Below are 23,151 nucleotides of genomic sequence, written 5' to 3' on the forward strand. Positions count from 1 at the left end.
AAAATTTCTAGTACATAGTTTTATATTTTAAATATTTATCCGATTTTTTCGGAAAGTTTTACGAATTTGCACTCAAAAGACTCTAAAAAATAAATAATTGAATTAGCAAATGGCAAAAAGACACTTTGTAACGGACAGACAGACTTTTTTTCAAAACAAATTTCGAAATGCAGCAAAAAATGACTAAAATACTCACTCGCATACATTTGTACAGTTGATGTACTTTTGATAATCTATATTTCAAATGACGTCAAGTGCAGCATGTGTTGCAGCACTTTTTGGACGGCTCTATATCAAATGATCATGATGGAACATGGAAAAATGATTTGTGTGTTAGATACGGAGAATGTAACATGTTTTTTTGGGTAGAATGGTAAATAAATGGATGGAAAGTTGGTCCTTTTTTATGTAAAAAATATCGGATAGTGCAGTGCCCCGGGTGACAATTCAGGGCTCCCCGATGACAAAATTTCAAAATTTCCGGCAAACTGGCCCTGAAAAAAGATAGTTTTATTTATTTATTCAGTCAAATCACATAAATTAACTCTGTTGGTCCGTTCGTCATGTCTTACATCATCATTTTATTCCAGCAGCAACAGCAATACAAAATATGTGCAATCTCTCATGTCTCTAACAACAGCCATCAATGTGATAATGGTACGAGTCTGGCCTGTCTCTGATGATGACCAAAACAAATTGCCGTTTTGGAACGCAACTACAAAACGACTTCAGTCCATTCCAATAATAATGTTGTCCCTCCTTTTACAACACACAGACACGATAGATGGAAGGAATCAAAGAAGTACGAGAAGAGAAGATAAATGAACTTTTTGATTGAACTGTCATCTGTTTGACGATGTTTTGCACGTGCAACTTTTACATAATGGACGAATGTCTCTCCGGAGTGATTAAAATTTCTCTTGTTGTTCAGTGCCATTTCCATCGTCGCAATAGTAGTTCAATAGACCAATTAAATGCATTTGTGTGACATTGCTTGACGTGCTGTAGACGAAAAACGGAAAAATTGAAGAAAATTTTACTCACCATCTGAAACTTGTCAACTTAATGTATAAATTTTCCATTAATTATCCGAGAGTTTGTATCTGGTTAAGAAAGTTGCTTGGGCGAACAAAAAATTGCATAATATTATTTTTCTTTCTAAGTGAGACGTTTTGTGTGTCGCCCGTTCCTGAGAAAAGCAAAAAAAAAACAACGAGAAAAAAAATAATAATAAACTTCGTTCAGGAGAGAGAGAGACAGAGAGGAAAAAAAAGTAAAACAGATTGCAAGCAATTTTTTATTTAAATAATCCTTTTATTTTAATTTTATTTTTCATTTGAAATTCTTTCTGTTGTCTTATCGTCGTGTCTCTTTCTCTCGCACTCGCCCCGTGACTAAGTCCATCTAGCTAACGCTTTATTGTTTATTTTTTCCGTTGTTTATTATTTAGCAAGAAAAAAAAATGTGTTTTGTATCACAGCAAGAATTTACTTCTTTTGTGCGGAACACAGGAAAACGAAGACCACATAGAGCGCCGAGGCATGTTAGTTCATGTTTATTATTTTTATTAAAATAGAGAAAGCAACGCGGGGACAACAAAAAAACTACAATGACGAGGACGACGATGATGAAAAAGAAAGAACCAATAATAATAAAGCAGTTGTTGGTTGTCGAGCGAACGACGAACGAAAAATTGAAGAGAAAAAAAAATAAACAAACAAGCTAAGCGCACATCATTTATAATGGCAATAAAAAAACATTTAATCTACAAAATGATTTTATTCGCTCACTTTTTTTTCGTCTTTTTTTTCCTCTTTATTTTTTAATTATCTATATTATGTTCCAAAGTCTTGTCTATTTGACGGCGCTTCGGTGTGAGGCATGAAAATGCGAGTGCGAGTAGTAGCGGAGTAGATAAAAGCGAGGAAAGATTTATACGAGAGGTAAACACACTCTTACATACAAAAAATAAGCCCCTTGTGTGCTTTTAAAAATTTGTCTGTTTCTTTATTCCTCTTATCGTGAACCATTTTCATCCAAATGAAAGGAAAAAAAGGAAGAGAAAAGAAGATTTTTTTTTGTATACAAGACAAACAAAAAAAATCACTTCAATTATCATTTTTGACTTCGTTCTTTTGTTATTGTTGCTTTTAGATTTTTTTTTTGTCTTTTCCGAGAAAATGAACGTCAAAAGAAAAAATTGTTGAATAAAGCGTATTTTTTGTTTTTGTGAATTTTAATTTTTTGAAAATAAAATATTTAATCATTTAAAAAGACTGAATTTAATTATTTTTAAAATATTTCACTTTTTGTTAAAGCAAAATATTTAATTTTATTTTAATTTATTTATTTTTTTATTTTTTTTTTTTTTGCTATTTTTGAGCAAAAATCAAATTTTATTTTACATGAAATAATTTTTATCAAGTTTAAAATCGAAATTGAAAACATAGAATAATTAAAAACTGGCACAATAAAATTAATTGCTTTAAAAAATGTGTAAACAAGTTTAAAAATACAAAACCCAAGATTGAAAATACAAAAATATATTAGAAATTTTAAACCCTTTTCATTGTTTGAAAAAAAAATTTCTGCAAACAACTATAAATTTTTACACTTTTTTCCAAAATTTACAAAAATTTTTTTACAACATTTTCAAAAAAAAAAAAAAAAATAAATATTTTTAGTATTACTTTTTTTAAACAAAATTTTAGGAAAAAATTCCAAAAAAGTGTAAAAATTTAAAATTTCTAAAAAGACGAAATCGCGCTGAAATATTTTTTATTTTTTTTTTATAAAAAAATGCTTTTAAAACAATAAAAGATAAGATTTGTCTAAATATTGAAGAGGTTTCTCGTGAACGACTTAAACATGGCCCAAAACGATCAACTAGGGACTGAGTTTGAGGTCTCATTGGAACCATAAAGGAGTTTTAATGAAAACAATCTTTTGCTGAATCTTTCTTTACATGAACTTAACTTTGTTTTTGGTGATCCACATACAAATTGAAGGCAACGCAAAATTAGTTTTACGTCGAATAATTGAACTGCATTTTGCTTCCCGGAATCCATTCCATTCCACGACCGACGTTACAATAAATTTAAGTGTAAATTGCTTCCTTTTTATTATTTTTCTCTCCTTCATTTTTTTTTGTTGCATTCCGTTAATTTCATCTTTATATCATATTCCTATCACATCCATTTCATTACAACAATTTCGCTTTATTTCGCTGTGTCTCGACACACAAGTGACACAACAAGGAAAAAAAAGACAATAACATAATTCTGCAGCAATGGTGCAAAATTGTTTTACATTTCATTCTTTCAAGTATCCGCCATATCGCAGCGCATTGTCCCGCACACACACACACACACACGCCGAGTGGAATCCGAAAGAATTTGTATCCTCGTTATTTTTTGCGATGTGTTGTAAAGTAGAAGAAATATTTAAATAGTCGGTCGTAGAAATGCTAAATTGAGAAAACAATGTGTCTGTGACAAGCATCACACGCATAAATAGTGTAATATCTTAATGGTTGGTGCTTATTTCCGTTCTATTTCTCCTTGGTTTTATAATCATTTTTTCCGTTTCGTCGTCGTCGTTGTCGTCGTGCAGCTTGTGTCTCATATACCATGCAAATATTTGAGCATATACGAAATTCCTCCTTTTGAAATTTTTATATTTTTCCTCGGATATTTTTTGTGTGTGTGTCTTCGCACACAAATACACAAGCGTCATATAGACAGAATAAATAAGAAAATCTTTTTTAATGTGAGCGTGTCTTCTCTCTTCTTTTTTTGCTTGATACATGGTATAATTTGGCGTAATATCAAAAATAATAATATGGTAACGGAAAATATGTGTGTGAGCAAGCTAGCAGGCAGTTGAGCAAAATTATTATTGTTATTGCGAAATGCTAATATTAAAACATTAAATATACATATAGTACGAGCCAATATGGCAAATGTCTTCGGCGATGAGAATACCCTCTTCACATCTCTTTAGTTTGAACAGATTTATTAATGTTCCTTTTTGTTCTTACATTCGGCGCGACTTTTGACTCACTTTTTACTAATTCGTGTTTTTTTTCTTGTTCTTTCTTTCTAGGTGAGTGAACAACACTTCCAACAATTAATGGACAAAAAATTGTAAGGTATTTCGTGTTATTTCTTGCGTACATGCAGTTGCCCTCTAGACTAATGATACTGCTTGCAAATTATTATAAACAAGAGATATAAATTTATGTGCATACAAAATTAATAAAATTATTTTTTTTTGTTTGTTTTTGATTTACATAATGAAACATAATGTTTCATGGGGAAGGAGACGTTTAACAATCATTCTCGGAATTTCTACGTTTAATTTTAATTCTTGCGCGCTGTTTCTTCGACAGGCTGAATTGCTTCCGAATATTTGGTACGCAACGTTGATCATTAGTTAATGACAATGATTTGTTATTCCGATAATGATTTAAGATGACAAGGAACGTTCTTTGTATATTTTTTACGTTAACGAGGAAATTCATGGAAATTATTCTAATGAACTTATTTGGCATGACATGTTTACGGAATTTCTTTATTTTGTGATTAATGAGTGGATTTTGGTGATTTGTGGAAAGAATGTGGTGTTGAAAAATAAAAAAGTAATATAGCACGTGAAAGATACATCAAACCTCTTGACCAGAACTTTTTAAAGAAGGTTTAACGTTTGTTTTAAACTTTCTTTAAGAGTTCAGGAATAAATATTTTAATGATGATAGATCCTTCTTCTCATAATCCTTGATAATTTTTGCTTCTTCGTTGAGTTTTTATCTAAAATGTTTTTCATTCCTATAACCTGAAAAATTAATATTTAAATTAATAAAAATAACATAAAAAAATTGAAAATAAAGTTTCGTAAAAAATAAAGTCACAATAAGAAAAAATTAAATAAAAATTACCTGTTAAAAACCGCGTCCGTTTGATCCCTGGATAAAAATACAAAATTAGTTAAAGTAACACAAAGTTTCTAAAAGAAATTATTTTACGTTTATACCCGGTCTTGAACTCGAGCCATTCAATCAGTAGTACAACACTGTACCAGAACTTTCACATAATATCGCTTCAATATTTTTTTTTGAGTTGCGAACAAAGCATAAATCCAGTAGGTTCAATTTGAACTCTAATTACCATGCAATCGTTTCCAGACATTTTCTTAATTTATTCGAAACCAGTCTTCAAAGACTACATTTCCTGTGCGTTCAAATGTTCATTTACAATAAACAAAGCTCAAAAGGATTAATGAATTTAGTGGATTGTAATCGAATGTAAAATATTACATACTCAATTTGTTGTCATGCTTTTGTTTGCCATTGTGTCCTATTTACGGTCCCATCTGGTGCTTCACAATTTCTCATTTGGCCCGGGCTAAATTATTACGCAATTTTAACAACGACCAGCAACAACACAACGAAACACAACCATAATATTAATAAGAACACACATAACAGCAACCCGTTATTGCCTCCGAAACTAAATATTTGGCTTGTATTGGTATTTAAAGTGTTTTGTTTATTATTATTATCCTATACGTGATACCGGGCAGACATGTTAGTTCTCAAATTTACATTCAAAGGGAGATTAATATTCATTAATGTTTTTGCATTCAAATTGATTCATATCGGATGATGATGATGTTGTGTTGTTGTAACGAATCATAAAATGTACGCAGCGACCGTTCAATAGGAAACTCTAGATTTAATAATCATATCAGAAAAGCAGATTATTTTGTATTTGTCTACGTATTTTTAGGTAAATAAATATATCAGTTTTGGTTTTTGCCTGTGGGAAATTGGAGATCCATGTATGGTTTCATTACTGTTCTTACGTAAACATTTCGAAGAGGATTTATTAGAGAGCCACAAGTCTCTTTAATGCTTAGGTAGGTCGGTTATGTGGGTTGGCATAATCCAAGAAGCTCCTAATGCTATTAGAGAGATAGAGAATCAATGAAGATGTCGATGTATTTAATAGAAATCTAAATTTGGATATCAAATTGAATACTTACAAATTTATTTGTGTCTGCATCAATATTGAATTCTTTAGTCGAAAATTGTTGATACTCTTGTATGTGAGTAAGGAAGGTATCTATTACTTAGAAATTTTTCTTTATATGCCTATAAAAATAAAAAAAAATAAATAAAATATAAAATTGAATTTTATGATTTATTTGTTTAATCCCGATTTTGTCTTTGATTAATTTTTTTTACAAATTGTGATATTATAAAATGGAAATATTATTTAGTCAACAGTGAAAGTTTATATTTTTCTGTTTTCTTTATTTTATTTAAAATTATTTAAAAAATATATTTCAAAAATAATTAAATATATTACAATAAAATCTCCCAAAATAAGTAAGTAAAAAGGTAAATTTATGAAAATAGTTTTTTTTTTCATGAAAATGAAAAGAAAAATTGATAAATCTGTATAAATACGTATGTAAGTTTTATCCTTTCAGCCCTTTAATCTTAGAAATTATTTAAAAATTTAAATTATTATTTTTTTTTTCGTTAAATATGCAACATTTGAGAACTAAAAATTGCATATTCTACAAAAATTAATTTTCTTTGAAAATTTTAAAATTTTTTTATTTATAAATAAATATTTAAAATAAAACTTGTATTTTTGCTTAAAATTTTATAAAAAATTGATGTTACCATTTTTTTTAATAAAAATTTGACCATTTTTGGAGATTTTCATTTGAATTAAAAAATAAATTATTTAATTTAAAAATTATATTAATTAAAATAACAAAAAAAAAATCTTGGTATTCTAAATTTTTATGAAAATTGCCATTTGATGTCATATATTTTATATTAAAAATTGGATTTAAGATAATAAATATTTAATCAGAGCGAATCTTATTAAAACAAAACTTTAATGCAAATTTTTATTGTTTATTTTAAAATAATACATATTTATAAGCTAGTATTTATTTACAAATTGAATTCACCCATGTGAGAGACATTACATGCATCAACTAACAACATTTCCATACTAACAACAATAATTATGTATTTAATTGATAAGTCTGAAACCAGCTTAGGGGCGTTATTTCCACGAAAAAAAAAATATTTAATATTTTAAAATAATTCCGCGAGGTAGGTATGTATCCGAATGGGTTTTGAATGTTTTGTCAATTGAAAATTATTATTTATTATTAAAAACGTTTTAAAATACTAATGAGATACATTTGAAAGCGCAGAGATTTTCTCGTTCAACCAATTATACTAATTTTAATTTGATTCCATTCATATCACGTATTATCAATTGATCAATAAATGTGTGTCATTGTGTGTGTGTGTGTGTGTGTGTGTGTGTATGATGCAAATTTATTATTACATTCGCATACATTATACGTAATATGTTGCATGAGTGGAGGAAAATTCATGCATGCCGCTCTTAATTCAATAATACATGATGTATTTATCAGTTATTGAATAAAATTTTTTAATTAAATTATCAAATGCAATTTGTGTTCATGTATTGTGCGATGCTGCCGAGTTGTGTGTATTTGTCGTTGGAAAAATACGTGTTGTGCGCACAAAACGGAACGACAGAGACTCCAATGTGATAAAATAATGATATAAAGTTGATATAATTATAAATTTTCTAAAATGTCATGCATGCCACATGCTTATTATGCACACACAATTTAACGTGTCGATGTGGATAAATGATAAAATTGCATTGAAAATGCTTCGGAAATGTACGTTGATGGGTGATTCGTTGCGGAAAAAGACGCATTTTAAGTAGGATTTAACCTTGATATGCTTTTATGTTTCAAAAAAAAAAATTCGTTCTGCCTTCCATTTCTTTCAAATACCCTGCCATGCACCAAACAAATAAAATGTTTTAATCTCGTACTTTGCTGTAAGTGCTTCCATACACTATGAAAAACTCATGTCTCGCGTTATCTCTCGCAAGCTAAACTATCAGCGAGAAATGGCGCGATATATAAAAATTACCCAGATTTGCTACCAACCAACAAAAGGATTGTTTACTGGGACAAGATTTAAGAATTTGAAGTGAATTGAAATTTTTAAATATGTATTGGGACAAAGGTAATAACGTGCATTGGGCGAATATTTTTGAATTTGCATTGGGATGAAACTTAAAAAATTTTATTGGGGCAACATTTCAATATGTGCATTGGGACTAAATTAAAGAATGTACATTGGGATAAAATATACACGCCCCAATACACATTCCAAGATTTTCCTCCAATGTAAATTTTTAAACTTTGCCCCAATGCACATTTTTAAATTTTCCCCAAGGCATATTCTTGAATTCTGACCTACCTCACATTCTAAACTTTTGCCCCAAAGTACAATCTCTCGTATTTCGTAGATATTTTGTCTTTCGAGTCATGAATTTTCTATAGTGTAAAGTTTGCTTTCTGCTGGACGAGCACTCTTGTCGCTATACGATGTTGTTTTTGTTGTTATGCAAAACATTTCACTATATTATAAGATAAATATCAAATATGTATTTACATTTTATCTTTCTTTCGCACTTATCCTTTTTCATTTCTGTGTGGCGATGGTGGTGGTTCGGAGTCAGTGTCTCATCAACAACATCGTCGTCATTTTATCTCGTCGTTGATGATATTATTTTTCCTGGCCATTAAACAACAAGAAGAGAGATCTACATTTTGCCTTAAATAATAAAATAGGAGGTATTTAGTTCAACAAACAACATTCTTTTCAAAAACTCTCTCCTCGTCCTCGTCGTCGTCGTACAAGTAAATGAATGGATGAAAAACGCCTTCAAAGCCATCAACAAATAAAATATATTTGGTGTTTGTTTGTTTTGTAGCAGCTACATGAGAGATGCGTATCTAGCTGTTGTATCTATAAAGCACGAGAATGCATTAAAAAGTGTTGTTTTTGTTTTTTTCTTGCTTTCATGTTGTTGCCTCTTCCAACAAAATACATATTTTGTTGTAGCGGAGAAGCAGAACATAAAATGGGAAAAAGCTTTTTTCCATTTTCTTTTGTTTCGCACGACTTCTATTGTTTTTAATTTTGAGAGGCATCAACATTTACTCCCATTTTTCAAGGGAAAAGACTTTGTTTGTTGTTAAAATTTTGTGCTACGCGTGTTCATATGCATTTAGCTATCAAAGGAGGAGGTAATACAAAACTAATGCAGAGAGGTTCAAGTGTGTTTTTTGCTTAATTTGTCAAAGAATCAGCATCAATGCGAAAAATATATTTTTGAAGCATAAACATGAGAAGTCAAGCAATTTCAGCACAATTAAAAATTTTTTATTTAAAAGCGTACACAATAAAATTAAAAATTGCATGTTTCACGTTATAATCCTGCTTTTGTTTCAATCCAAGGAAAAATAATGAATAAAAATATTTTTTGAAAAAAAAAATAAATAAAAAAAACAAAAAAATCTAGTTTAATTTTTTTTTTAATTTGTATCGTGTATTTTGATTTTAGACACAAATTTTTTTTTGGTTTTTATAGTTGAAATCGAATTGTAAAAATTGGGGAAAAAAATTTGAAATTTTTTAAAAATATTTAAATCTCGAAAAAATGTCAAAAAACGAAAAATTATTTTTGTTATAAAATTATGGAAAAAATAAATAAAATTTAAATTAATTAATAATTATTATTTATTTAATAAAATTTGATTGAATTAATTTTTAATAAACAATTTAATTAATTTTTTTTTCAGAATCAAAAAAATATCATCAAAATCAATGATTTTAGAGAAAATAATATTTTAGATTTTATTAGAATTTTTTTAATATTTATTTAAACGATTAATTTTATATTTTTCAACATTTTTGTAAAGAAATTAATTTTTATTTTAAATTATTTAATTAATCAAAATTTTTTTATTAAATTTTTTAATTAAAATTTATTTAATTTAAAATAATTACACAACTAATTTTTTGTATTTTTGTTCCTTAAATTTTATAATTAATTTTCCAAGAATATCTTCAAATATTATTTTATATCGCATTATTTCGCTGTTTTTATTTTTTTTTAAATTTTCCATCTTTTCGGAAAAGAAAAAAAATAAAAAAAATGGAAAATAATTAAATTACAAAAAAGAAATGTTTATTATATAAGAAAAATTAATTGAAAAAACCGGAAAATTTTGCAATGAATAAAAAAAAATAATTTACACTAAAAAAACATTGCTTGAACCACTCTGCTTGTTAAGACATCACATTTAGTTCGTAGTAAATAGAATCTTATCCATGAAATTTATGTCAACAATATCACGCCTCTTCCATTTGTTGTCTAAAAATAATAGTAATCTTAAGTGAAATACACAAAGATTCGCAATTACTAGGAATTAGCAGATGAACCTTGTCCCACTATCGGAACAATAATGCTCGTGTTTCACAGTGGCACGTGTTATCTCTCGGATGATACTTCTGGAAAATGATTAACAACAAAAAAGAATAAAATAACTAGAATCGCTCTTCGAAAGAATAGACACACACGTTATAAAAACCACTTAATTTGGCATGAAAGATTCCCATTTAAAATATTCATCTGCTTTTTACCGCACACCCATAAAAAAGTAAAGCAGTAAAAGATTTGTTTGTGCTCCCACTTAAAACTTAAAACATATTAAGTGAAAATTCATTTCCGTTATTGTATTTCATCCGAAATAGCAGCAGGAGAACGAGATTACAATGCCTATCTTATTTTACATTATTTTGCTTCCATTTCACACAATACATCTAAATCTTGATTATCTTGTTTCGTCTATTTCCCCCCATTGTATTCCCTGCCATTTTCGGAGCGAACGCTTGCATCGTTCGTAAAATGACCTCACGCTCGATCGTTGTGTTCGGAAAATCCACTTTTTCATTTTTTTTTTTCGGAATGGAAATAATCACACACAATTGAACTGGACAATGCTGGTGCGAGAAACAACACAATCATATTATTCTCGGCGAACGACGAGGACGACGACGAACAATGTGCTAAATCCCACATAATCAATATTTCATGTTCTTATTTTCACCAAGATAAATTGCCTTTCAAGTGTTTAAGAAAACAAACATACACATAACGTATTTCTATTTATTCTCAGTATTATCCAAGCAACTTATCTCGTTTTGCTCGTAGTTCAGGTAGGCGATTGTGTAGGATCGTAGGATGACCAGTCTAGTAAACAAAAAAAAAGTTTTCGAAACAAAAGGAGAAACTTTTCACAGATATGCATTCAATTCGTCGAAACAAACAAACAAGTGCTATTACCGAACGAGGTACAGTTCTCTCGATGTCTCTCTTTCGTCGTCGTCGTCGTCGTGCTCCCCTTTTGTTGACACATGAACTTTACAAAATAATGGTCAACTTTTGCAAAGTGAGTTAAAACTGAAAATAAAACATCATGTGCGGGAGAGAGAGAAGACGAAGTAAGATGATAAAAGCAAAAGTATTATACAAATAAAAAGGGAGGCCGAGTGGTGCATAAGAGGGATTTGAAATCTCTCTTTTATCTTTCGCTTGCATTTCAAAACAATATCATGTCGTTTGTGTGTGTATTTTGTGTATGGATGATGTGAACTAATTCTTTAGAGTGCAATTTTTTGTATGTTGTTGTTGCTGTAAGTGTTGGTGTAACTTGTATATTTTTGCACGATCGATAATCAAGTGTTTAAAAAAATTTTTTCAAGTTTTATGACGAAAAAGCTTTTTTTTATGAAGTTTTTTTTTATTTTTTTGAACGGTGATAATTAAATTTCGTAAAAATTAAGTACAAAACAGGCAAAAAAAAAACATTTTTTTTTGATTTAAAAAAATATTTTAGAATAAATAAAAAAAAAATATTAAACAGTTTGATCCAAAAAAAATACATGTTAATTAATATTAATTCAGATTAAACGAAAAAATCTCAAAACAAATTTTTCAATTTCAAAAAAAATGTTTCATATTATTTTGAACCTCAAAAAGTAAGGAGGTGGGAGTAATGAAAAATGATTACGGAAAACAATAATATCAATGATTTTTCCATCTTTTTCTTATTTTTAAGGGGCTTTAAAATTTAAAGACATTTTTCTTTTATTTCAATTTAAAAATTTCTCGCACTCAACAATTTTCAAAAAATTTTTTAAACTTTTCAAATAAAATTTTCAAATTTTTTGTAAAAATTAGAGCTAATTCCTTTGAAAAATTGCAAAAATAATTTTTCATGAAAATTAAACTTTTAAAAAAATTTTTCAATTTTTAGTCATTTATCGTATGATTTTGAAAAAATATTTTGGAATTTAGGAAAAAGTTAGGTGGGTTGACATGTAAAACATTTTTTGAAATTGTACTTGCCTAATTTGAAATAATTTTGTTTTTATTTATATAAAAACTAAAAAGATTTATTTTAAAAATTATTTATTTTTGACTGAATTTTTTTTTTGTAATTCCTTCAATTTTCACGAAAAACCAAAAATTTTTGTTTTTAACTTTTATTTCGCAAATATATTTTTTTTTTGTTTTTTCGTGAAAATTAAAAGAATTGAGAAAACTAAAGATCTTTTTGTGTAATTTAAAATATTTCTCGCACTCAGAATATAAAATTTTTAATTTTCAACTGGATTTTTAATTTTTTTACCAATATTTTAATTTTCAAAAATCAATAGATACAATTTTTACTCAACTTTATATTCCTCCCTTTTCAGCTCAAAATGTACTAAAAATTACAAAAAGAATCAAAAATGGAAAGAAAAGACATATTTTATTGATTTCCTTCTCTCAGAGATCTCTGATAACCTTCTGTATCCGCCCTTGCTCAAATGTTAAATTTCAAATTTAAATCAATTTGTATTTAAATTTTTTTCTTCAAAATTATTGTTCAGCTTTAAACACTATATTTTATTCAACTAAGTATATGTAATCCCACCCATCAAAGGATTTTGATACTCGAAAACTCCTTCGAGGAATTCATGTCATAAACACGGTACCTACTGCAACAATTGAGGAGATGTCATGTCACTGTCATGTCATGTCTGTTCGATGCTGCTGCTGCTTTTGCCACTGCACTGTGAGTAAATCGCTCGGATAAACTTCAATTGAGAACTAACCCTTCGTCTAATACTCGGAAAATGTTTCGAAAAATGACTTGCTGAAAAGTTGATTTTAAATTGACTGCCTGCCAGTGTAAAGTAATGCCAGGCTAGGCATCCAGACTCAATTTATACTAGAAATTTGGTTATAACTAAATTCACATGAAAAACTTTTCCCAAATTACTCTTTTTATTTTCTCATTTCGTTCCGAGAAAAAGGCGGCTCACACACACACCGACACAAAAATTCACATAAAGAACGGAATCCAGAACGAATCCTGTCTTTATACCATTTTAAGTAAGAAAAATATGTGATGCGGTGTGTGCGAGTGTCTATGTTGAAGCCAAGCCCATTACATAAAACTTTTGCAACGTAAAATGCAATCACATTTCACTTGCTTCATTTCTCAAACTCAAATATAATAGAAAAAGTTGAATAATATAATTTATTGTTGACAAAGTTACAAAAGGTTAACTACATTACACTCAAACGAGCGACAACGACGACATTACAAAGTTGTGTGTGTATGCATTCGGATTGCATGTTATTTTCATGTTGACTTGATGGAATATACACAAAAAAGGCAGCAGCAGTAGAGCGAACGACAACAACAAGTTTCCTGTATAAGTAATTCTTTTGAACACCTTTTTCCTTCGTTTTAGCATAAATTGTGTAAAATACTTTGATATTATAAGTGTTCTCTCCTCGTTTTTTTTTTGCGAAAATAATAATAATAATAAATGTAGCGAAAGACGGAAGTAGTATTGGTGGAAGGTGGAATGAAAATGAGTAATGTCACTTTATTTTCCGACAAAATATATTCGAAAGTTGAGCAGTTATCATCGTCACGTGCAATATTACGATTGAATTATTGTACACAAGACACCTTTTTCGAGCAAATTCGTAAAATGGCATTCCGATGTTTGTGGTCCGTGCATATTTTCGTGCTCATTGTAGACCTTACGGACAAAAAACGGGTGAGACTGATCCTTCAAGTCTAAAAAGATCAGAATGATCCCCTAGAAGTCAAAGTGACCCCAGAAGTGAATTTAATGATCCCTAAAGCCAAAGAGATAATTTTAATTCCTTAATGAATTAATAGTACCACTAAGAGATTTCAATCACTGATGAGGTCATATTGATTCTTTAAGGATTTCATTAAATTCATTTAAAGGTCCTCAAAGTCACTTAAGAGGTCAATTTGACTTTTTTTAGGGTCAACTTGGCTTTTTTAGGGTCAATTTGACTTTTTAAGGGTCAACTTGACTTTTTTAGGGTCAATTTGACTTTTTTAGGGTCAATTTGACTTTTTTAGCGTCAATTTGACTTTTTTAGGGTCAATTTGACTTTTTTAGGGTCGATTTGACTTTTTTAGGGTCAATTTGATTGTTTTAGCGTCAATTTGACTTTTTTAGGGTCAATTTGGCTCTGAAAAGGTCAAATTAACTTCTAATCTATTTAAAAGATTGATTTGATCTTTTCATAAGACGTCTTATTAACATTTCAAAGGGTCGTGTTAACCTATTAGTTTTTTTACGAAAAGGGCTAAACCAGGTTGAATGTTTTGGGTCTTCGGGTGACCAACTCCGAAAATGATTGAGGTAAGGGCTCTTGGTAGGACAATGTGGCCCTGAGGTCTTGAAAAAGGTTCAATTGCCCCACTGGGATGACTAAAATTACTTTAAGAGGCAATTTGTTTTTTAATGGGTCAATATGATTTTCATTAAGTCATCAAGTTGAGCCCTTCTTCGTCCGTAAGGAGAGTAAAGGTGATAGATGTTGAGTGCTGACGAAAGACACCAAAATAAATGGAAAAAGTTTCCAAGAGACACCATTGACAAGTAAAAATGAATCCTATGCTATTACTTGGTGTTTTTGACCCCGCTCTCCTTCTCCTACTTTTTTTTATGTTTATTTACTTGCAACATTTCGCAACTTTCTTATACGAATAAAAAAAACAAACAGACAACGAACGAAACGAAAAAGTTCATAAATAATGAAATGCGAAATACATCGAGGAATAATATTTTGATTTCTCAGCAAATAGAAAAACATTTATTATTATTATTATTTTATTTTTCGTATAAAAAGTGCAATATTGCATTCTAGTTCTCGAAGAACGACGACGAAGCAGCAGCAGCAGCTGTTGGTCGAACATATTTTTCTATCTCCTTATGCTTGTTTTCTGAATTATTATTATAGTGGCGTGTTGCTGCTTTCGACACACATCCATTTAGCTACACTCACAGAGAAAGAGTGCGAGAGAGAATGAGAGGGAAAAGCATAATCGGACATGCACAAATAAATGGGATATTGTATTATGGTGTCAAAGTTTCAATAAATCTGTTTTATGGCATGAAATAAATATTCTATTATTAGATTTTGTTGTGTGAGTGAATGCTCGGCAAGTGCAAGCTAGCGGCACACAGACAAACATAAACTAAAAATTTATAAAGTTTTCTTTTGCGAACGTTTTTTTTTCTTGATTTCTTTAAACAAATTGTTGAAAGTATTTATTGTGAAATTGTTGTATGAATTTATTATACTTAAAAGCTTTTTTTTTAAGTATTTGCATTGCAATATAATGATTTTAGTGTTAAATGGGCTTTTCAAATTTTAAAGTTTTCAAAACTTATACAAGCTACAATAAAAAAATTAGCAAATAATTTAAGGCAATCAAAAATAACATTTTACATAAAATTGGAAAATTTATAAAAAATATTAATATTAACAATTAAAAAATATTAATATAAAATATAAAAAAGGATTTTTTAAGTTAAAAAATCATTTTTTTTTAAATTATCAAAAATTAAATTTTTAAAATTAAATGGTGTTTAGACCAAAATGTGTAAAAATAAAAAAAAAAAACAAAAAATTAAATAATATTTGTTTTGAAAATAAATTTAAAAATAGTTTTTTTTAATAATTTTTTATCTCTCTAGAACTAAGTGCCTGACTTTGTAATTTCAGGAGGAAAAAATACGTTCAAAAATGTGTAATAATGACAAACAAAAAATTAAATAATATTTATTTTGAAAATAAATTTAAACAAAAGCTTTGTCTTTAATAATTTTTCACCTCTCCAGAACTAAAAGACTGAAAAAATTAACAACTTTGTAATTTGAAGTGGAAAAAATACAGTAGCAAACAAATAAACACTTGAACATAATTTTGAAATATTTTTTCATGCAGAACAATATGTAAGTGTTTTTCACAAACAAACGTATACTGAACATTTTTTTACAATTGTTGTATTTTTTCTTTGCCCTTCCAATGTTCAAAGTGAAAATTCCATCTCGCTAAACAGAGTTTATTGCATTTTGTTGTATAAGTGTGCTACTTATGAGAAAAAAAAGAAAAAAACATAAAAGACAAGAGATCAACTAAAGCACTAACGTTATTATTATTTTATTACTGCAGGGATTATTGAGAGAGGCTCCACTATAAAAGGAGAAGAATTTATAAAACGATGTTATATTGAAATTTTGTTGTAATTTATACAAAAGTTTCAATGCAATGGGAAAATATTAGTTCTCAAGTTTTTCTTTGCAAAAAAAAATGCAATAAAAATTATATAATAATGACTGAAAGATTTTGCTAAATGTCACGAACTGATTTTAAAGTTTCTCTAATCATTTATTTTCGGTACTTCGTTTAGAAAATTTTATTTCTTTGTTGCGTTTTATTGCTCTAAATAGTTGAAAGGATGCTTTTCTTCGAATCAAAGCTCAAAGAAAGGTGCTTTCAAATGAATTTACATACAAGACGAGAAAAGTCACATCAAAATCAACACAAAAGACACACAACCACACCTAACCTCATTCCTTTTTGCACCACACACACACAGATAAAAGAGACTTTTCACAAAATCATGCTAGAAGACGAGTTCATGTAAAAGGGAATAGACAATAAGAGGAGTAATATTTCATGTTTTGTTTTGTACATTATTATTATTATATGTGGCTTTTACTCATATTCCTGCATGTTGTAATAAAACGGTAGTTGTAGCAGGTATGAGAAACGTAGGGTGTTATTGTGTCGCACATGCTCGCTCAAGTTTTGCCTTCAACAAAAAAAATAAAAATTTTAAGATCTAAAACCTAGACAAGTTATGAACGTGAAAGTTTTTCAACTTTCGGGACATCCTCCTTCACGTTCCCAAAAAAAAATTTTTGGAAATGAAAATCTCAACTCCATATTTTAATATTTATTATTATATTATTACACATGATGTTGTTGCTGCTGCTACTGCTTCAGGTAGCGTCCTTGTATCGTTCTTGACATGAAAAAAAGGTATCTACAAAAAAAGATAAAAATTTAATTTTGAATCATATAAATCTTTATAATGATGACATTATATTATTTCTGTATGACACAACGAAAAAAAAAAATTTTTGTGAAAGCCACTTTTTTATGAGAGACGATGAGATAATTATTCAATTTTTCATGAAGACGCAGAAATTCGTGGTCTTTTCCTTCGTTCCGTTCGCCCATAAAAGAGGAGGCATGAATTTCAGGTGACTAACCTTATATTTATACTTTACACACAAAATGAAAAACTACTAGGAAATTTGCTCGAAGAAAGGAAATCACAAGAATTACCAGTTCTCTCTATTAAGCAACTAGGAAGAGTTGAAAACTGATAACTAGGATTCAATTAGAATTCCTCGATATCGATCATGATGCCCAAATATTTCAATTAACATTTTAATTGTTTTCTTTAAAGGGAAAAGCCACCTCAAAGTCATTCTTTTTACGAAAATAATCGCAAACAATTATTTGAAAAGTTTAAAATGTTATGGAGAGCAGTTACCGCCACCTAAGCAAGAGATGAATTTGTCTCAGTAATAATAAGTAGGAAAGCGATTCGCCAGCTTAGCTTTCAGAACTCTAAACTTCCTGTCACCCACAGCACTATGAAATCTTGGAATTTAGTAGTTCCGAGATTCTTGTTCGTCTGACCAAGTTCATTTGTAGTTTCATCCGACAGTCATAGATTCCCCTAGAAATTTTTGGTGCCGTAAGTGACAATTATTTGTGTAAGATGTTCCAGTAAATTTTCATCGACCTAATGTGCTTTTGTTGCTGCTGCTTCTTCGTCCTTGCTGTTAAGAAAAAGATTGTTTCATAGCTCTATCGTCTCACGAGGGCTCCAAAAACCTAAAAAGGTTTATTTATTTAGTCATTATTCATATTAAATTTATTGATAAAATTTCTTACGGTCTTTTCTCTAAATTTAATCTAACTTCTTAATCGCTAGTGTTGGCTTTTTTTCTCAGTGCTTAATCTAAATTTCAAAGAGTCAATTAATTAATGTAGAGGCTTTCAAGTTAATTCGACTTACAGATGACCTTGACATAAAAAATCTCAATTTGCCTCGTTATTTTGTCTTTTGCTCAATTTTCAAGTCGAATTAGTTATTTCTTCTCTAAAAATTTACATGTCCTAACATAAAGACGAAATCACTAATTCTGACTCAAAATGTTTTTTGGTTTCATCTTATGTCGAAGCGACTTTCAAATTTTAAATTTAATTTAATTTTTAATACGTTATTTCTTAACACCTGCCTTCATTCAATTTCCTAAACATTTTTTTAAAATGATCTACTATCCCATATTTTTTGGTGGTTTTTTATTTTGTGTGTACTTACTTTTTTTTTTACCAAACTTAATCCTCACAGCAAGAAAAATGTCATTCGACGTAAGCTCCTTCGCATAAGCTCTGTGTTATTTTGTAACCTTAATTCATTTTCGGCGCTAATGCTCTTTTTGTTGTGCCGCGCATTTGATCATCTGAGGCAATTTTTCATATTACTTTCATTTTTTTTGTCGCTATCCATATTGTTGAATTCGTAGTAAATTTAGTATAAGAACTTCCCCCATAAATAATCATGTCGATTTCATTGTAGTGACACGAATATTTCTTGTTTCATAACGAGGCCATCTGATTTTGACAATAATCGGTTTGACAAATTTCTAGAAGTAAAATTGTGGAAGATGATTCTATAAACTTCTGAATGTTCAATAGAAACAGCGAAACATTTTTTTTTCGTAGAAATTTATGGATGGAATGGTTATTGATGTCATTGTCATGTTCATATACTTTTTTTCTGTTAATGGTGTAACAAGAGTCTTCTTATTACGCAACAGCAACATAATCTGGTCCTTTTATGATATTTTCATGGATGAGGATTTCGCAAATAGCCGGAAATATAACAATTGACAAATCCTAATAATGATCTCATCGTTGCTAAAAGTGACATAAATTCACAACAAATCGATCATCTTCGGTCCCCCTTTTTTTCACGGGTTTTTGCGTGCACACAAAAGTTTCGCCATTGAGGGTTGACATCGATGCCAGAATTGCCATTGTTTCGTAACAAATGACAATAAATAACATTTTAATCGCCCTCTGTGAGCCATTAAAATTATCCGAGGAAACGGGACGATTATTATTTCAATTTCATTTGTTATTGGGCCGTGTTGTGAAACTTTTCTAATGATGAAATACCTGTACCTATTCCGCCGTCGTTTCTGACACCAGCACCACCACCATGCTATGCCATCGTTCGTTACCGCACTTAACGACCCAAATCATTGATTAATGACATTATTTATGGCGCCCCAAAAGTTGAAAAACCTCCGGTTTGCTGACGACGCGTACTTAGTGCGAACAATGCAATAATGTGGCATGAAGAAGAAAAAGTTTTCAGAGAAAAATGTGCGATTTAGACAGCTACGGGAATGCGGTGAGTGAATTATTGTAGAAAATTGACCAATTACACTTTAATTATATAGTTAACAATGTTCAATTTATCAATCAAGATAAGGTTTTTTTCTGTGTAAAATTGTAAACATCCGGTGACAGAGTAATTGGAGCAGGTTAAGTACCTCAGCGCGCAGGAGTAAGAAATAGCGAAAATAATTTTAGTCGCATTCAAACTCATATTGATGAATGGATTTGCCTGTGTTTTATTTTACTTTTTTTGTAAGTCATTTTGGCTGAATTTTTATTTCTTAGTCATTTTGGAACAATTCTATGAATTGTTAAATCATTATTATTTACAAACTTGCCTCATAACCACGAAAAAAAGCAAGCACACGTGGCTAAAAAAATCACGTGGTTAAAAAATTTAAAAAAGTCACGTGGTTTAAAGAAATTAAATAAACCACGAGGTTTAAATAATCAAATTAACCACGTGGTCTAAAAAAAATAAATAAACTAAAAGGTTTAAAAAAAATTAAAAAAGTCACGTCGTTAAAAAATAAAAAAAAGTCACGTGGTTTAAAAAAAAAATAAATAAATTACGTGGCTTGAAAAAGTTGAAAAATCACGTGATTTCAAAAACTTAAATATATCAAAACGTTTAAGATAATTAAATTTAAATAATCAAATTAACCACGTGGTCTAAAAAAATTAAATAAACTAAAAGGTTTTAAAAAAAATTAAAAAAGTCACGTCGTTAAAAAATAAAAAAAAAGTCACGTGGTTTAAAAATAATAAATAAATTACGTGGCTTGAAAAAGTTGAAAAAGCACGTGATTTCAAAAACTTAAATATATCAAAACGTTTAAGATAATTAAATTTAAATAATCAAATTAACCACGTGGTCTAAAAATTTAATAAATTAAAAGGTTTACATAATTAAAAATTACGTGGTTAAAAAATTTAAAAAAGTCACGTGGTTTAAAGAAATTAAATAAACCACGGCCACGTGGTTTGAAAATTAAAACAATCGTGTTTGAAATTCAAAACAGATCGTTTGGTTAATAAATTTAACAAACCATGTGGCAAAAAATTAAACGTGAAAAAACTAGTCATGTGGATAAATTAACCGCTTTGCTAAATTCAAACAAAATTGACAAAATTAAAAAAATGCAAAAAATCTTGATTTTTAAGTTTTTTTTTGTTCAAAATAAAAAATAGATAAGCAATAAATTATAGAAAAGTGACCGAAACGATACCAGATTTTTTTTCAATTTTTTTGAATTAAAAAAAAATAAATATTGCAAGAAAAACTCGAAGAAAAAACTGATCACCAGCTATTTTGTTATCCGGACACCGGCAAATAATGATTCAATGGTAATAATAATCACCGACAATGGCTTAGCACGAAATTGATTTACATAAATTTCATAAAATACTTTCGTGTGGCACCACTAAACAGCGAAAACTCTCCACCGTATACAACTTTGGGGCTACAAACTAATTTAAATACAAAATTATATTGTGCGCGTATGTTTGTGTGTGGGCATAATCCTTTTTTTTACGTTTCGTGTCAAAAACTATTTTCTTAGCTGTTGTTAGTTTTTTTTTCTTCTTTTCTTTCGCAACACACAAAAAAAATATTCGATACAAAAAAAAAACTATCATATTATTACCACGGAGCGCTCGTCGAAAAGAAATCTGTGTGCATGCCGTGTGCGCTGATGTTGTCGTGATTCGGAATGAACAAAAAATTTGTGCTGTGCACCACCACCATTCATTATTATTATTTGCTAAAGGTGAAAAATTTATGTAAACTCTCTACAATTTTTTTCCTTTTTTTATATTTTCAAAACGAAGGAAAATGATGGTGTTTGGTTGTTAGTCTCTGTTGTGTTCCATTCAATAATCACACAACACACCGCGCATATTTGCCGCTGTTGTTGTTGTTGTTGTGTGTGGCATTCACACAAATCTACAATAAATTTTCCTGCAAAACCATAATTTTTCCTTAACAATCATCTCTCACAGTATACTAAACGGGAATTCTTGTCTTCTCTTTTTTTTCTTCTTTCAGACGAGCCCATTTGCGAAACTGCTTAGAAAGGTTAAAGGAAATTGTGCCACTGGGAAGTGATGCATCCAGACACACGACATTAGGTTTATTAACAAAGGCAAAGCGATTTATTAAGGTAAGTCTTCTTTTTTTTTTTGCTGTGTTGAAAAATCACGGTGTGTTTGCGGGAATGTAAATAAATTTCAAACATTGTTGAAACTGGTTGTTGCCCAAAAATGAAAAAACTAGTTGAAAAGAGATGAATGTGAAAAACGAAAAAAATTAACATAAAAAAGAAATAAAAACCGGAAAATAGACAGACAATGCAATAAAATGGTTTGTAAATAATTTATGGCAATGGCATATGTGTAGCAAGAAGATCACCTTTTTTTCGTTTCATTTCATTTAGAAAATTTTATGCAAAAGAGATAAGTATTTTATGGGTATTTAACCTCTTTCATAGTTGTTCCTCCTATCTCATGCTGCAGCATTTAAATAGATGAGTCTCCACCTTTCCATCGTCATCATCATTTCCTTATATTATTATTATTATTTTGAGACGAATCAAAATAAATATCTAGCTAACTTTTGTTGTAACAATGTGTCAAATGACAAATGAATTTATTGTGGTAAAAAGATTTTCCTTGCTTTTTGTCAGCTCTCTCTCTCGCAATGTGCTGCAAATATAGCTAAGACGCATATGTATGAGAGGAAAAATAAAAATCATATTTTTCATTCTGCTTATACGAAAAATTCCTGACATAATACGTTTTGTAACTGACATTTCCATTTGAATTTAAAATTATTCTTTAATATAAATGATGCTCTCTAGGGTTCTTTTCTTGTTTCTTCTCCCTTTAAAAATAATAATTCCATTGGAATACACCAAATCATGCATTATAAATTATATTATGATGTTTCTGGTTTTGTTTTCATAAGTTATCGATGTGCCGAATGGAGTTTTCGAATCATGTGACAAATCAAATTTAACTAATTTTCCTTTCCAATCGATAATTTCCTTAAAATTATAATTTTTGGTTTTGTTAATATATGAATTTTTAGTTTTTTTAAAACTCTCTTTATTAATTATAATTTAATTTTTGAAAATTAAATTTTCATAAAAACTAGGCACTTAAAAAATATTTCAAGTATTTCAAATATTTCAAGATTTATTTTATTTAATTTATCATTAATATGTACTAAAAGAATGTTTTAACAAAAAAAAAACAGTAACCAAACTTTGTAGCTTTTTAAATATTTTTTAAGTTTTAATTCTATATTTACCGTAATTTTGTTAATGCTCAGAGAAAAAACAAAATA

At 29.1% G+C, this 23,151-nt stretch overlaps 1 protein-coding gene across 1 annotated transcript in view; it reads left to right on the top strand.

Annotated features, from left to right (window-relative positions):
* The window catches only part of LOC134835108 (max-interacting protein 1-like), a 121,926-nt gene that overhangs the window by 82,002 nt on the left and 16,773 nt on the right, over nucleotides 1-23,151 (top strand). The window contains exon 4 of the mRNA XM_063849973.1: nucleotides 21,853-21,967. Within this exon, the coding sequence (XP_063706043.1) occupies nucleotides 21,853-21,967 (115 nt within the window). The remainder of the gene's footprint in view (nucleotides 1-21,852; nucleotides 21,968-23,151) is intronic.

Source organism: Culicoides brevitarsis, chromosome 3, assembly GCF_036172545.1.
Source record: "Culicoides brevitarsis isolate CSIRO-B50_1 chromosome 3, AGI_CSIRO_Cbre_v1, whole genome shotgun sequence".
NCBI classification, from domain to species: Eukaryota; Metazoa; Arthropoda; class Insecta; order Diptera; family Ceratopogonidae; genus Culicoides; species Culicoides brevitarsis.